This window comes from Beta vulgaris, chromosome 6 (genome assembly GCF_026745355.1).
Source record: "Beta vulgaris subsp. vulgaris cultivar EL10 chromosome 6, EL10.2, whole genome shotgun sequence".
NCBI classification, from domain to species: domain Eukaryota; kingdom Viridiplantae; phylum Streptophyta; class Magnoliopsida; order Caryophyllales; family Amaranthaceae; genus Beta; species Beta vulgaris.
In genome coordinates, this window is record NC_079207.1 from 5,896,053 (window position 1) to 5,911,844 (window position 15,792).

Consider the following 15,792-nt stretch of genomic DNA (forward strand, 5'->3'; position numbering starts at 1 on the left):
AGTGGGGAGGGGGATTCGGGGGTGGTGGGGGTGGGGGAAGGGCTGCGCGAGAGTGGGGATGGGGTGGGCTTCGGAGGTGGTGGGGATAGGGTGGGCTTCTGGGTGGTGGGTAATGGGGAGTGGGTGGGCTGCTGGGGAGTGGGTGGGGTAAGGGGTGGAGGGGTGGTTAGGGTTAGGGTATTAGATTAGGGATTAGTGTTAGGGTTTGGCATAGGTTTAGGGTAGTTAATTAGGGTTAGAGGGAGGATTAGAGGTTAATGACTAACGACGTTAGCCTTCCGTTAGTCATAAGGGCATGCTGATGTATTTTTTGAAAGGTGAGGGGTATATGGTGAATTTGGAAACTTGCGAGGGTATACGGTGCAAAAAAAAATTTGTTAAGGGTATATGGTGAAAAAACCGTTATTTAAATTCTTTTAAAGGACTTGTGAATGCGTGCGTGAGTATATTACAATCAAAAGTAATTATTAATTTTGACTGTATAGGGGAGTGCTGCGGGGGAAGGGAGAAGGGGTGGGGGTGCTCATGGGGGGAAGACAGAGGGGAAGGGGTGGGGGTTCTCGCGATGAAGGGCAGAGGGGGGATGTGGTGGTTGGATGGTTAGGGTTTAGGGTGGGGTTAGATATTAAGGGGTTAGAGTTAGGGTTCAAGGTTAGAGTTAGATGGATTAATTGGGATTAATGATTAACGGAAACTTGACTCTATTAATAATTGGGATACTCTGTTCATGCAGTTTATTTGAAAGAATAAGATAACCTGGTGCATTTTAAAAATAATCGAAGTTCCTGTAAATTTTGAAATACTACAAAGAGTAGCCGATGGAAAAAAAAACCTAACCTATTCAACAAGCATACATAAATGAAGGTAATGGACTGATGATTATGTATTTTTTAAGTTAATCTTTGAGAAGTTAATATTCATGGTTATATTTCTTCACCCCAAAGCATTATTTTTTGAAATTTCAGGAATTGACAAACTTTCTATCCATGTGGAGAAGGGGTTGTGGTAAACAAGTAAGCATTAATGGCAAGGACAAGGGCAAATAAATTAGGTACTGAATCTGACTAACAATTGGTAATTAAATGCGTTTCGTTTATCACTGCAATTGTCTGTTCCTATACACACCACCCTACTCTACTCTACCCTTCTCTCATTACATTTACATTGTTCTCTTCTCTTATCTTATCTAACATCTGCCCCCCTCTTTCTCTCTCTCTGTCTCTCTTCTCCTCTCCATTAAATGCTCTCCATCTCTCTTAACAAACTACTCCCTCTTGCATTCAATGCCCTTCTCTCTCGGTCAGTTACCAGTGAATGTAATTACACAACAATGGCCTATTTTATAACAAATTTACTTTCACAATTACCATATGTGGAGCTGGAGCTCAACAAATATAGTCCTATTAGAGGTGATCATGGCCGGTACCTAAAAAATTGCCCGTTGATCGGGCCGGGCGGGTTTTTGGGCCAAAATTGGGCGGCCAAAAGTAGACTAAAGATCATTTTTGGCTTGTCCAAAGCCCGATTCAAAAAAGTTGGGCCGAGCCCGATCGCGGGCCAAAAAATTCTATCCAAACCCGCCCAAAATCGGGCCGGGCTGGGCTTGAGTTGATCAACTCTAAATCCTATAGAGACAAAAGCAACCTTAACTTACCAATTGGTCGTTGTTTCAATGGTGATTGGGGCTGAACTTGGTTCACGGACTGCTTGTTCGATTCCCCACAATAACAATTGGGAGGGACCGGAACCTAACCACCCAAAACTCGTTTCGAATCCGAATTAGCTCTAAGGGTGAATCAAGTGGTAACACCGAAAAAAAAGTAACCTTAACTTAGTGTAAGAGCAACCTCTTACAATAGTTGACTCTTCGGTAATTGTACAGATTTACGAAAAATAAGTTGTAACATTTTAACTTTTATACTATTCATATTTTATAAGATAATAAAAGATATAAGTCAAAGTAATGAAACTATAAAAAAGAGATAAAGTATGTAAAAACTTGTATGGAGGGCTGAGCTACAAGACTTTTCAATGTCGATAACATCTTAAGTGCCCAAGGGCAAAAACAAACTTGGTACTTCGACATAGACATCGAAATACTTGATCTACTTGATCGCGACAAATAGCCAAGTGCGACACTTAGACATGTGCTTGTATTTATATTTGCAAGAAAGTCAATTTAACACACTACTATTATGAGAAAAGGTTACTTATTCTAACTTTTAACTAATTAGTACTATTAATCTACCTAACTAATCCTCTTTGAGCTCCAACCTGGTAAGTTCAGTAGTAAGATTGGTAACATCAGAAGAAGAAGAATCTCCTCCCTCTTTTAGAGACATAGGAGAGGTTATCTTCAAGGTCAAAGGTTTGGCTAATGATGAAGATGAAGATGGTGGAGTTGCACAAACTGGTATAACTGACCTAATCTGGACAGCAGGAGCAATTCCTTTAAGGTTACTATTGTAATTTCCCATAACACCCATTTGAGCACAGCTTAATGATGATGGTCCTGTACCCAAATAAAAGTTTCTAAACTGAGTTTGAGCTTCAAATTTACCATAATAACCTTGGTTTTCTTCTTCAATGGTGTTTTTTGAAGTTAAAGGTAAGATCTTTGACATGGTTCTTGGAGGTGGTGGAGGTAACAGATCAACAAAGCTGTTTTTGTGTTTTTCCTGATCAAATAATGATGGTAGATGTGAAGTAGAAGGATGTTTCCATGGTATAATGTTATACTTTACTGAATCATCTGATGATTTCCATGATCTTGCATTTCTTGATCTTCTATGATGATGATGATTATGATGATGAAAGTGATCCTTTTGTTTTCCTGTTTTCTGTGTTCTGAAACTTGATAAAACTCTAGTTACAATCACTTGATCATGTTCTTCTGATGATTCTATTTTTGGAAACAAACTTGGCACTGCAAATAATTAAAATATAATAATATCACTAAATAATCCATGTTCTTTCTAAATATGAAAAATGATACTCCTTATGTCCCAAAATATAGTTCCCATTTCCCCTTTTTTACGGTAATTTATGCAAGTAGGATTTAAGAGGACTAGTAAAGATTTTTTGTTTATTTAAATAAATGTTGTACGGGAAATGATGATTTTAGGAGAGAGAATGGGGAATAATTGGTGAAAGAGCATTAATTGTAACATTTTGGTTGAATAAACAAAGGAAAAAACAAAATTCAAGAAGCAAATAAATGATGGGACACGGTTTTTCTAGACAGATTACGAAAATATGTGGAACTAAATATGAAAATGGGAACTATATTTTGGGACGGAGGGAGTATAATTTAGTATAGTACATACTCTTTTTCAAAGAAGACCAAGCAGCAATGGCAGCATTTTTCTCAGCTTGCTTCTTAGTTTTGGCTGATTCACCAGTAAAACTCATACCAGCAAGTTCTACAGTGCAAGTAAAAGTTGGAATATGTCCTGGTCCTGTTCTTATTGTTGTATATACTGGCAAATTTAGCCCTGCCTTGTGTGCTGTTTCCTGTAGTAGGTTCTTGTACACTCCTGTCTCATCCTTCCCAACAACAAGGAAAAACAAAAGGTAAAAATCTATAATTATGACGCGTTCTCTTAACTTGAACTTTAACTTATTAGACCTGATCAATTTTGATTTTATCTTATATTATAAAGAGAACGCACTCTTAATAGTCAAATTGATAGCTTAGTTTAAATTAAACAATATAACAACTAAATCCGCACAGAGTAGTGATAAATTTAATAAAGGAATATATATATTAATAAACAATAAGAAAATTTGGAAAAGAGCATACAAGAACTCTTGCAGTTAAAGACTTAGATCCCCTAGAAGACAGGATATTGAGAGCAACTTCAGCAGCAGCATGCTCAGCTTGTCTTAAAGTAGGAGAATAACTTGGACTCTCAAATATTTCTCCATTAAAATTCACTGAAGCTTTGAATCTTGGAGCATGATCTGGTCCTTCTCTTCTACAAGCATAAGATGGCAGATTAAAGCAGCTTCTCTGAGCTAATTCTTGAAGTTGATTCTTGAACATTTTTTTTTTCTTTTTGTTTTTTTCCTCTAGTAATTCTTTTTAACCTTCATACAAAATAAAACAAACAATTATGAGAAAAAAAACATTACAATAGTAATAATAGTAGTAAATTTATTACATACAAATGCATAAATGCAAGACAAAAAAACCCAACAAATGATAACTGAGATATGGAATGAATGTACTAGGAAATTACTACAAACTCAAAGAAAAGAGAAAGAAAGTCTGGCATGAATAAATGAGCTCAAACTAGTTACAAAGTAATTGTTAGGAAGAGAGTATTAAAATTACCTGATAATTCAGTTTGTGTTTCTGTGAGGAAGAATTTAATTTACTCCAACATTTGCATGGAGATTTCTTGTTGGAAGTACTCTGGGAAGTTAATAATGGGTGTTGTAAAGATGTAAGAGAAAAGGAGAGCTTAGAAGAGTAGAGGGAGAAGGAGAAAAGACAACTGATGACCAATACCAAATATATTTGGCCATGTTGTGACTTTCTAAACTAGTGCAATTTTGTGTTTTTTTTCCCTTCTTTTGTTTCTTTTATCTTTTATAGGCATTTATGTATGGAGTATTTACCATGTTTAGGGAGTTGGGGAAAAAAATTACTAAACATTAGTTATTGTGATGCCTTTTCACAATATCTATTTTTTTTTTGTTTTTTTTAGTAGAATTGTATATATATATCTATTACTTCCAACTAGTTACAGTTATGTGCTATTTTATATAGGGTTATGCTATACTACCTCTGTTTTTATTTAGTTGCAACAATTTCTTCTTTTAAGTGTTTTTTATTAGTTGCAACATTTTCCTTTTTAGGAAAGCTTTTGGGATAATTTGACTATATTACCCTTACTTCACCTACTCTTTCCCCATTTAATTATAGTACTAGTAGTAGGGGCAAGTGGGTCAATTATACTCTCTTTTCTCATTTCTTAAAGTTTGTGCAAAAAGGTGAATGTTGCAACTAAATAAAAACAGAGGTAGTATGTAGTTCTTAGGGTTGTATATGTAAAATATAAATACATTGCTTAACGTGAAAATTAATTGTAATTTTTGCATTAATTTATGTAATAAATGATCGGTTAATATTTGTTTATTGTATTCAAGTTCTAAAAATAATATCTCAACTCATAGAATGATTATTAAATCTTGCAATAAGTGGTATTAAGAATTAGCATTAGATACATTGATACTATGATATTGAATTTTATGAAAAAAAAATCATGTATCCAGTGATGTCGTATAACTATTTTTATAAATTATATGAAATCTGCCTTGAACGAATCTTGTTTTTCTAAAGGCAAAATGGTAGTGCTTTAATTAATCAATAGACAAAGCGTCCATGAGTACATAAGGTGAAACAATACTAGGATAATAATTAACCCAACATTACTCAAAACCAAAAGACACTACCTTCAATCAATCTATGAAAGCTTTAACCAATTAAATTATTCTAATTATGTGAATATTTTTATTAATATGTCAAAGAGTAAGTTATTTTGAAATGGAAAGGATATAGTATCTTGCATCTCAAAAAAAATTGGGTTGCGTAGTTCTAGTTAGGGCTGGCAATGAGTTGAGACAGCTCGCGAGCTACTCGAACTCGGCTCGGTCAAAGCTCGACTCGAGTGAGCTCGACTTGAGCTCGAACTTGACTCGACAGGTTAACGAGTCGAGTCGAGCAACTCAATACTCGGCTCGAGAAACTCGTGAGATACTCGATGAAATTTTATATATATACTTTTAATTTTTTTAAAGAAATTTTAACTTTATATTTTTCTATAAAAAATACTTGTACTTTTCTTTTAAAAAAAATGAAAAAAGTGTATAAAATGACCAAAAAGCAAAGCAAAAAATTTCTTCTATAAAAAATAGAACTATATCAAATGACCAAAAAGCTTGAAACGAGTTCGAGTTCGAGCTCGAGTTTAGGTTTCGAGTTCGAGTTCGAGCTTGAAAATTTGAAACTCGCGAGTTTTCGAGTCGAGTCGAGTTTGAGTATGAGTTTTTGAGTTCGAGTCGAGTTTAGTCAAACTCGAACTCGACTCGCATCATTGCCAGCCCTAGTTCTAGTTATTAATTAGATGTATTCATTTTGGATATCTGATTCGTCTCGATCTAAAATTTTGGATTGGAGAAAGTGCGATCCGATTTTGATCCGAAAAGTTTAGATATTTGAAATTTTGGCTCGGATCAGACATAATATTCTATAACTAGAAAATTTAAATTTTTCTATGAAAATTGAAAAAAAGTTTCCGATCGAATCGAAATACTAAATATTTGCGGATAAATATCCGATTATAAAGTCTGATATTTTCAAATATTTTGGATAGGATATTCGAAAATATCTAAGTGGATATTTTCGAATAGTCAAAAATGATTTTTTTTTAACCTGTATACGATCTAAAAATCGGATTGACCAGATCAGATATTGAGAGTAACCCAATGCATGGTGTACATAATCAAGCAAAAGAGCACACTTCCCCCACCAATTAAAAGGAGGTCAGACTTCATAGTGATAATAGTGGTGAGACTTTTTCCTTTTCCACTTCAGTTCCCCTCCTACTAGGCTACTACAAGCTGTGTACTTTCAGTGTAATTTGAAAAAACAAACAATCGTAATAACTTAAGCATTTATGTCAATTTCAATCAAACACTTCACAAACAACCCTCTCACAAACGTCTATCTATCTATCTTTGTCTTTTTTATCTCATCAGTTAATTACCCAACAAAAGGTTGTCCATGTGTTGACCGAGCATGTACCTTTCAATGTTTGACTTTTAGATCATCTTTATTACAAATAATTTTTCCTTTGTTTTCTTTGCTTTTCTTGTCTTATTAACATTTAACAGTGATGTTCTTTCCAGATAAATCAATAATTCTATATTATCCTCATTTTGTTTCATTATGGAGCCTCCAATTTTATTTTTTTTATAATCTAAGTCATCGGCAATTTCTATTATAAACTCACCTATTTTTTTTTTTAATAAGGGAGAAAAACTAGGCTAGTCCTCATAATATGATCAACCTAAAACATCCTTTCAAATAATGGAAAGAAAGGAAAAGTCAAAAAGTTCAAACTACAGGTGTGAGTGACCTTTGTGAGCCAAGAAGTCCGCTGCTTGATTCGCCTTCCTAAAACAGCGAGAAAACATGATATTCCCACAACCAACCAAATCAGCCCGGACATCCGCCACGGAGCATGAATTTCCCAAATCATAAACTCACCTATAATTAGTTATCCGACAATTTCGATGAACATTTCCAACAATATGAGAGAACAACTTTCTTAAACTAATTGGAAAACTCCTTCCTATATACTTTTTTGTTAAACTGAAAATGAGGTAATGATCCCATATTCCCATTAAACTAGGAAGTTTCATACCAAATCAAAGCAGGCTAAAAAGATCCAGACCAATTGTTTATTATAAAATTTGTTACTTGTATAAAGTTTAGACTACATCAAAGTATATTCTAACCTTTCGTCAAAATACTTTCGTAAAATGTGTTAAAATCCATTAAAAGCCCACTTGTGAGTATCCCACATTAGAAAAAGAGGAGAGGTTGTTAAACTTTATAAGGTAGAAGAGTTACTCCTACTATCACCTATCGATTTTAATACGGAACCTCCTTTAGGCTTGTAAAGTGGACCAAATCTCTCCTCCTCCTTGTTCTGGTCACCCAAGCCCGTACTCGAAATAAGAATAAACTTCAGCAATCAACGATAACCCATAAGATCATAACCATGCACGTCATGTAACACCTTGAAGTTTCATGGCCCATCCTCTAGTGTATCTTTCATGCATACTCCATAACATCAGCCAATTATGCCATGGGTTTTGTTAGTAAATAAGACAAAGCTATGCATGATTTTCTAACAATATCATGTGCTCATATAACAAATGCATGTACTCGTGAACTTTTGAAGCATGTCCAGCTTGGTGAGGTAAGAAGAAATTTACAGTACTGGTGCTGATTGCTGATAAGGAAGGACCATGTATAGCACTTAGAAGGGAAGTTGACTCAACTATAAGAAGATACATGAACTCTCCACCTCTAAAGGCATGTTCTCTTCGGCATAAAACAGTTGAACTGAACTGAATTGAACTAAACTGAAATGAATAGTGATATGTGAGAGTAAAGTATTGCCTAAAGCTGAACTGAATTGAACTGAAATAAACTAGGGAGAACAGGTCCTAAGACAGCAATCCCAACACTTTGGCATGCATTCTTCACTTGATTGAAGGAACGAGAACATTGTTTGAAACTAAGAATACAAACATAAAAGAAAATAATACAATACAAGGATCACAAAGCTGAGAAAAAAAATATAACATTTTGACAACTGAATATCAACACCTCTAAAAGAAACAGACTCATGCTTCCTACGAATTCACATATAACTTAAACGTGCAGTTGGATAGAACGACCAAGTTCTCCAAATCAGGCTCCACCCAAATTTCACACCCTCAGAAAAATAGAACACCCAAGATATTAAAAAAAAAAAAAAAAAACTTTACTTTTCCCCCTAAAGTTGCATAACAATTCACAGCTTCACATCCGCATGCTGTAAGGGTAACCCAGTATTGTTGCTGCCACCTACTCGAGCCGCCAATGCAAGAACCTCGGGTGACATTTCCCAGTTCCCACTTTGCCTTCCCCAGCTAGAACGTCTAGGGTGTAGTCCACCACGCTCCCCAATTTCATCCACATGACCCCTTATGTCTGGAGATGACTGACCTAATCTACCATCTTTGATATTTAGTATGTCGTTGTCACTTACTTGACCTTCACCAGGTTCAAGTCCTGGCCCAAACTCCCCACCCCATGTTGCCTTTCGTCCCATCTCTATGTCATCTGTACCCTTTCCCATGCTTGGACTGACAAATCCTGCACCCATGGGTCGAGCTGATGGAAGAGGCTCCCTAGGCACCTCAGCCCGGAAGTCGTTCTTTGATGGGGGAATACTGGTGCAGAATATCTCCTTGAAGTTCTCTACTACCCCCTTGTTATACGGGTTTGCACGTCGATCATATCTGTATCTGAAATTTTCGTATGTTGTCTGCAAAGATGGGCATAGTCCAAGGGTGTTATCCCAATACTTATTAGAATCACGCACTTTGAGAGATGTAAACAATAGAGCATTATTTGGGATTCAACACAGAAAGATGAGAGTAAAAGAATGTGTTACCTGATTTGTACTTATCAGATACAAGTGGAAGGCCGTAAGACCACCAACAAACCAAACTGCGATGAAAGTATAAATTATAAGAACCATGGAGGCAGGAGTCTTAATCATGGCCTTCCATATTGAGGTATCTTCTGCGTCCATGATCCTCTTGATGTAGATCCAGCAAAATGAGAACACATATATACACAAGATCGTAGTTGTGGAGACGAACATGAAGAAGAATCGGTAATTTCTCTGCAGCAAACAACTATTTATTTCAGCATACCTAGACAAAGAACTTCTCAAGCAGGCACCAGATAGGACAATGTAAGAACATGAAATACAAATGCCAAAAACAGGGAATATGAGACAGCTGTCCATCAATTCTAGATTGGACCTCAAGATTTATGAAGTAGCAGTCATAAGATGTGCAAAAAGCTTTCCAAGAAAGATAAGAGGAAAAAACATTTACACCATAAGAAACAGAAGGATAATGTATTCTTTGCATGTCATTGCTTGACACTATATTGAATCCAATAAAACCCATCAACCCGTATATGACTAAGCCACAAACTGGTGCATAACCACATATTTGGTTAGAATATCCAACTAAAATACATATAAATCAAATAGTAGGTACTCACCAGCCCAATGCATTGCCCAACCCACGGACAGTGATGATCAAATCTTTCCACACAGTTATTGCATATAGAGCAATGTGAGCATCGTGGAGGTCTGTAGAGCATGCAAGTATCACAATATTTGATTTTCACTGGGACGCCATTGACCTCCACTTCTTTAATGCGGGGCAACCGCAGCTGTGGCGTTTGGCCACCCCCCGTTTCCGTGCTGCCATCAAAGCCTTCAGGTTCTGGAGGGTGTGCATTGCGGGGAATTATCCCAGGATCTCTTCCGGAAGTAAGTAACAAGAGGACTAAATCCTGAAATAAAAATGAAAGAATCATAAGCCTTCGACATCGTTGCAGTACAAGACAGTCATACTTATAAATGGTCCACCAAAACTCTGCAAATGCCCATCTTGAAGTTAAGCCACTAAAGAAAACAAAGGTATCTTCGCAATTAAAAGAGCACTCTGTAAACATCCTAGATCGAAGGAAGAGAACAAATTTAGATGAGAGCCAGAAACGGTAACAGGCAATGCCATAGAAGGAACGGTTTTGCCACAAAGGGTAATTACAAAAAAGGATACTGCCAAAGGCAGAATCAACAGATGATATCCTACTCTACATGCTGGAATGCTAGTAGCAATTGTTAATGACAGACAGAAAAGTATACATTTTGACCACGGAAACTAGTACATCATAATTGCAAGGCTACTAAACCACAAACCAAAGGGAAACTAACAAACATTTCAGGACATTGCTTTTTCTACATAACCAAAAGGCAAGTTATTGAATTAAACTTCATCACATCGAGTTGCACATGGAAACTCCCTAATCCCTATAGTCAAGCCTCTATTCTAACATCTCTAGCATATAATCCATATTCGATAGAAAAACAGTAAAACACTGCAATTTAGATACTGATAGAGGAAACTTAGATATAAAACATGCAAAAAATCTACTTGGTAGGTTAGCAAAAAATCAAATAAAACAGATGATTTTTACCACCTTTTCTAAGACTGAATTCGAGTTTTACCACCTTTTGAATTTCACCATCTTTTACTTTCCAAATACAAGGTTACCACCAAATGAAGGATTATGTCCAAGTTTCCATCCAAGCGGGGACCGCTAACGGATAACTTATGCTTTTCCCCTTTTCTACCTTCTCCCTCAACCTTCATGTACCATTAACCCCACAAAGAAATATCTTGTGGTTGTAGATTCGATTCATTTCAAGTTCATACAAAAAGAATGGAGTCACTAAACAGCAAACATGTATCAATTATATTACACTGTTTATTGCCAAAAAAAAAAACTTCATCCGTTTTTTAATAAGTGACACAGAGAGAAAGTGGGGGAATACCCAGTAGTTTAGAGAGAGAAATTTGGGACCATTTATATAACCAATCAAATTTGAGTATTGGATAAAGTGAGTGTGAGACAATTAAATGACGGCAAAGATATAATAAATGTGAAGTACTTTTTACTACTTTGAGCTATGTGTCACTTACTGTGACATTTCCCTAAAAGGAAAACGTGTCACTAATTTAAAAAAGGAGGGAGTATAATTAAAAAAAGGAGGAATTTTTCAAATTAAGCGTAATTTACATTGTTTAACTTCATATATATTGACGTAATATATAAAGCTCAATTAATGATTATAACTTACAAATATTCCCAAATTGCATATGAAACCTAATTTAACCCACAAATTAATTTCAGTCAAAAATATCAAGTGGAAGCATCTCCCTGCTTATGAAGCAACTTGGGAAGACTTCTCTGCCATTGCTACCAGGTTCCCTACTTTCCACCTTGAGGACAACGTGGCTCTCTTGGGGGGGAGTAATGCTAGATACCAACCTGGTGAGAAACTGATTACGTATGCAAGAAGGGGAAAAAGAGGATTTTCACCACACCTTCTAGAAGAATGACAGTAAGCAATGATGAGGCAATGATGGGGGGAGGTATATTCCTTTATTTCTGACAGCTAGCAGAAAGGACAGAGCAGGTGGCAGCAAATGATTAGAGAGATTGCAGTAGCTCAGCAGTATAAATAGAGCAGTAGAATAAGAGTAGGGTATTGAATGAGGAGAGCCTCACCTCTCGAATGTGAGATCAGTTTGTATTAATCAGTGGTCCAGTATCCATTTTTAGTACATCCATGTCCCTGTTATTTGCCCTATCCTTTGTGTACGGTCGATTATTAGTTAAGACAATGATCTTGTTCTATTCTTTATGACTTGACAAGATTTAATACGTAATATTTGGCAGATACTGTATTATATTGTAATGTTTGGCAAAAGTGGTAAGAGTATATGAAGAACCAACCCATTCAATTATTATAGATAGTCCCTGTTTGATGGCACTTTGCTAGGAAGGAACAAGGGGACAAAGAATCAAGGAGAAAGATCGGATGAAATGGATTCATGGGGAAAATATTAAATAGGTAATACTACAAAGATACTGTGATGTTGTAAAACTTGACGTATAGGTAAAGAATGATAAAGAAACAGTCCAACTATTACAGTTTAACCAACTATAATCCAAAAATAAATATAATCCAAAAAAATCAAAGTTTCTGAGCTAACTAAAATTTTTGCACAAACAAATGTTGCTATTCACAATGAACCATCTTAAAGGTCATACAAATAAGAAGAGTGTGGATAAACAATTATTAAGGATGCCACAGCATGAAATAGGATAAGGGAGTTTAAAGGGGAGAGAGAGAGAGAGAGAGAGAGAGAGAGAGCTCACATAGACAGTTAACACCACCACCACTACCAAGATCGATATTCCCGAATTATGAGGGTAAACATGCATCAGCTTTCTAGCAACAAAAACACAAAAAACTGCAATTGGAGCAGCAATGAGGAATATGGTCAAAAACAATGATCTCACATCTGGTCCAAAGATTAGCTGCCCCTGAAGCAAAAATTTCTGCAGAGCAACAAACGATAAAAGCATAGTTAGTGAGCAGAAAAGGCACTGTCAAAAACATTTAAAAGTTAGAGCAACATAAAATTCTTCAAAAGATCGTTTAATCTTCAGTCATTTGAAAGAATTATATGTGTATTATAGAGCACAATCAAAGAAAATACAAGCATAAGAGGCCAAGATTAGAATGTATTCAACTATAGCTCAGACAGCAAAGATTGTGAAAGATAGGTGATAAAATTGTTCTCAGATTGTCATAGAGTAGGTACCAAACTTTGTAGACAAGCACAAGGATGACATTATATATGCAGTAAGAGTCTAAGAGACCATAAATGAAAGTCACATTGTTTAAATAGCAAGCAATTGTTGCTCAAGAATACTAATTTAAGTCAAGCAAGTTGTAATATATGTCGTAGTGAGAGCTGGATGACTTAGAAAAGAGAAGAGAGATAACAATGGTAGCTTTATTTTAAACACAACACAGAGTCTAACAAAGTTCTTCAAGTGAAAGATGGAACAACTGAGAAAGGAGGAGAGATTTTTGAGTATGTTTTGGAGAAAAATGGTACAGCTGAAAAGAGGAGACAATGTAAAAGTTTCTCTATGAACTGAACATAAGGCTTTGTAGTTGCTAATACATCAAGTTCCTCGTCTGGAATACAATATCCAAACAACGCCCAGATACGGATTATAAATGGAAAGGAGTCTAACATAGATTATATCATCTACCATCAAAAACACCATAATCTGCTAATAATGCAAGAATGTAAAGTTCTCCTACTCCAGTCATCTTAGCTCTGAAGTGTTAATGTCACCCGCACTTCGAAACAATGCATAGCAAGAGGAAGTAAAAAATGCATCATAATTTTCAAAACAAAATCGATTTAGAGACCCCCTTCTTATTGGACCAAACGGCATTGGCTCCTTCAAGCCATTGCCTAAGGCAGAAATTCTTCCTTTTTTGGATGACAGGCTCATTCCATTCAGTTCATTATAATCTAAATCAGACAACTATCAATAGTTCACCTCATAATTTGTAAATACCTTTTCTTTTCAATAGTTCAATAAACATTGGAGTTATTTATCAAAAGACCACATTCAATCAAAATGACAATACTTCCCAAATCTTTCAGCATGCCCAGCAAGAAAATATAAGCTTTCGAGTTCACCGTTTAATAATCTTCAACGAAACAGTAAATAGATTAACAACCATTTACACAATTAAACAACAAGACTATGCTCACATTACTCTTACCATCAAGACATCCAATGTTCAATTACCCAATAAAACAGCATTTCAACAAATACTAATAAATTGCCATTACACCCAAATCTACCAAATGATATCAAACTTCAAGAACAACAAACTCAACATTTCAACAATACCCAAATAACATAGAAAGAAAACCAACAGTGCCCAGAAGCAGAAATTACTAAAACACCCCATTGCCCCACCACCACCACCACCAGTCCACCACCACCACCACCACCAGTCCACCACCACCACAACAACAAAAACACACACAAACACTAAAAATGAACTTAAAAAAATTTAAAAAAAAAAGGCAGCTGAAGAAAGGATGACTTACATTACTGCCTTTCCAAGTTTGGTAAACCCTTAAATCAGAAGACCCAGATGCCGGATCCGACTTCTGTGAAGGCGGTGGCACGACGTACATCTCTCTTTAAAACCCACCTTTTTTTTACTTTTTTTTTGGGGTTTCTCCACCCTTTCAAAGTATTCAAACCCAAAATGCAACAACTTTTCAATCCCTAAAAAAAAAAAGGGGGAAACTTTTTTCTAGTGTTTTAAGGGTACCAGTAAAAGCATGAAGACCCACAAAAAATTAGCTCAAATCAACAGAAAAAAATCAGTTAATTTGACCAGAAAAACAAGAGTGATAATGGAGGTGGGTGGGTACAGGGTACTGCTCCCAGTTCCAAGAGTTTGCTTTTTTTGATCAAACACACATAATAAAAGAAGAAAGGAAGAATCTTTTTTAAAATTTTCCTGGTTTTCAGAAATTTTTGGCAGGAATGAGTGAAGGAGTATGGTGGGATGTTGAAGAGAGAGAAAAAAAGAGAAACTTTACAGGATGTTCAAACCCCCATTTTGCATTCATAACGTGACTTGGTCTGGTCCTCTTTCAACACCTTTTACAATTGCTTACTTATTTAGAAAACCTCATTACTCATTCTTACTAATCTACTAAAACAAAGTTATGTGCTTGTGTTTTAGGCGTATTATCTATTTGACCCAAATTATTATAACAAATGCTTCTCGCATGATACAAATTACAAATGAAAGGTTGTCCAATTCCTAAATCCTAATTGATATAAACATTTTTATGGTAGGATGAAAGGCCCTATTATATCGAAACTTCTCGCATGTAACTCGATTTGGGTTTACAAACAGACACTTTGAGAGTGAGGGTGGTAAAAGAAGACCCTCTCTAAAGTGTTTCAATGGAGATTGAACTCCTAACCTTGAAGTTGAAAGGTTTTTTCCAATATCACTAGGTCAAACTTAGCTACATATATCATTTACCGAAAGTTTGAAATTACATGTCGCTATTTTGCAATAATTAATAGATTACGGCCTTATGATAGTATTTTGATTTTCATATCGATTTACATTTAAGATTCACTTGACTAAATTAATATTCTCATATGCTGTTAGATACTTTTCTTATGGGTGCTAACATTTTTTGGTAGAGCGTTCCAAGAAAGAGATTAACTAAGTTTATTATAGGTTATCAATGTGAATAAACTATCTTATTTATATAGCTTCTCCGTCCTCTAATAATTGTCCTCTTTGACTTTTTGATCTTCAATGCATTACTTTGACCATTAATATTTTTAATTATTTTTTAAAATATATTGGTTTTATTTTTTTTTTATGAAAAAAATATACATTTACATGAGCTTAATAGAAGTTAGATCATAAGATTTTGATATTCGTAATGACAAAAAAAATGGTCAAAGATTTATAAGTTTGACCATAAAAGTCAAACATG

At 35.5% G+C, this 15,792-nt stretch overlaps 2 protein-coding genes across 2 annotated transcripts; both read right to left on the reverse strand.

Annotated features, from left to right (window-relative positions):
- Positions 1 to 1,951: 1,951 nt before the first annotated feature.
- LOC104895223 (double-stranded RNA-binding protein 3) lies at positions 1,952 to 4,652 on the reverse strand. The gene is made up of 4 exons (XM_010681671.3): positions 4,337 to 4,652; positions 3,803 to 4,089; positions 3,327 to 3,546; positions 1,952 to 2,926 (listed from the first exon to the last, which is right to left on the reverse strand). The coding sequence occupies exons 2-4, from the start codon at positions 4,043 to 4,045 to the stop codon at positions 2,253 to 2,255; spliced, it is 1,137 nt and encodes a 378-aa protein (XP_010679973.2). The 5' UTR covers positions 4,046 to 4,089; positions 4,337 to 4,652; the 3' UTR covers positions 1,952 to 2,252.
- Positions 4,653 to 8,245: 3,593 nt separating this feature from the next.
- Positions 8,246 to 14,930, reverse strand: LOC104895224 (probable protein S-acyltransferase 7). Its single transcript, XM_010681673.4, has 5 exons — positions 14,365 to 14,930; positions 12,596 to 12,778; positions 9,863 to 10,159; positions 9,240 to 9,473; positions 8,246 to 9,110 (listed from the first exon to the last, which is right to left on the reverse strand). The coding sequence occupies exons 1-5, from the start codon at positions 14,452 to 14,454 to the stop codon at positions 8,595 to 8,597; spliced, it is 1,320 nt and encodes a 439-aa protein (XP_010679975.2). The 5' UTR covers positions 14,455 to 14,930; the 3' UTR covers positions 8,246 to 8,594.
- Positions 14,931 to 15,792: the final 862 nt, after the last annotated feature.

What these genes read in the sequence shown, in the direction of transcription:
- LOC104895223 (XM_010681671.3), bottom strand. Translation starts at nt 4,045, where the DNA reads ATGTTCAAGAATCAACTTCAAGAATTAGCTCAGAGAAGCTGCTTTAAT. An exon ending in CTTTAACTGCAAGAGTTCTT is followed by an intron (nt 3,547 to 3,802) that starts GTATGCTCTTTT and finishes GTTGTTGGGAAG; the next exon opens with GATGAGACAGGAGTGTACAA. An exon ending in TTGGTCTTCTTTGAAAAAGA is followed by an intron (nt 2,927 to 3,326) that starts GTATGTACTATA and finishes AATTATTTGCAG; the next exon opens with TGCCAAGTTTGTTTCCAAAA.
- LOC104895224 (XM_010681673.4), bottom strand. Translation starts at nt 14,454, where the DNA reads ATGTACGTCGTGCCACCGCCTTCACAGAAGTCGGATCCGGCATCTGGG. An exon ending in AAACTTGGAAAGGCAGTAAT is followed by an intron (nt 12,779 to 14,364) that starts GTAAGTCATCCT and finishes GTTGCTCTGCAG; the next exon opens with AAATTTTTGCTTCAGGGGCA. An exon ending in ATCTGATAAGTACAAATCAG is followed by an intron (nt 9,111 to 9,239) that starts GTAACACATTCT and finishes CCATCTTTGCAG; the next exon opens with ACAACATACGAAAATTTCAG.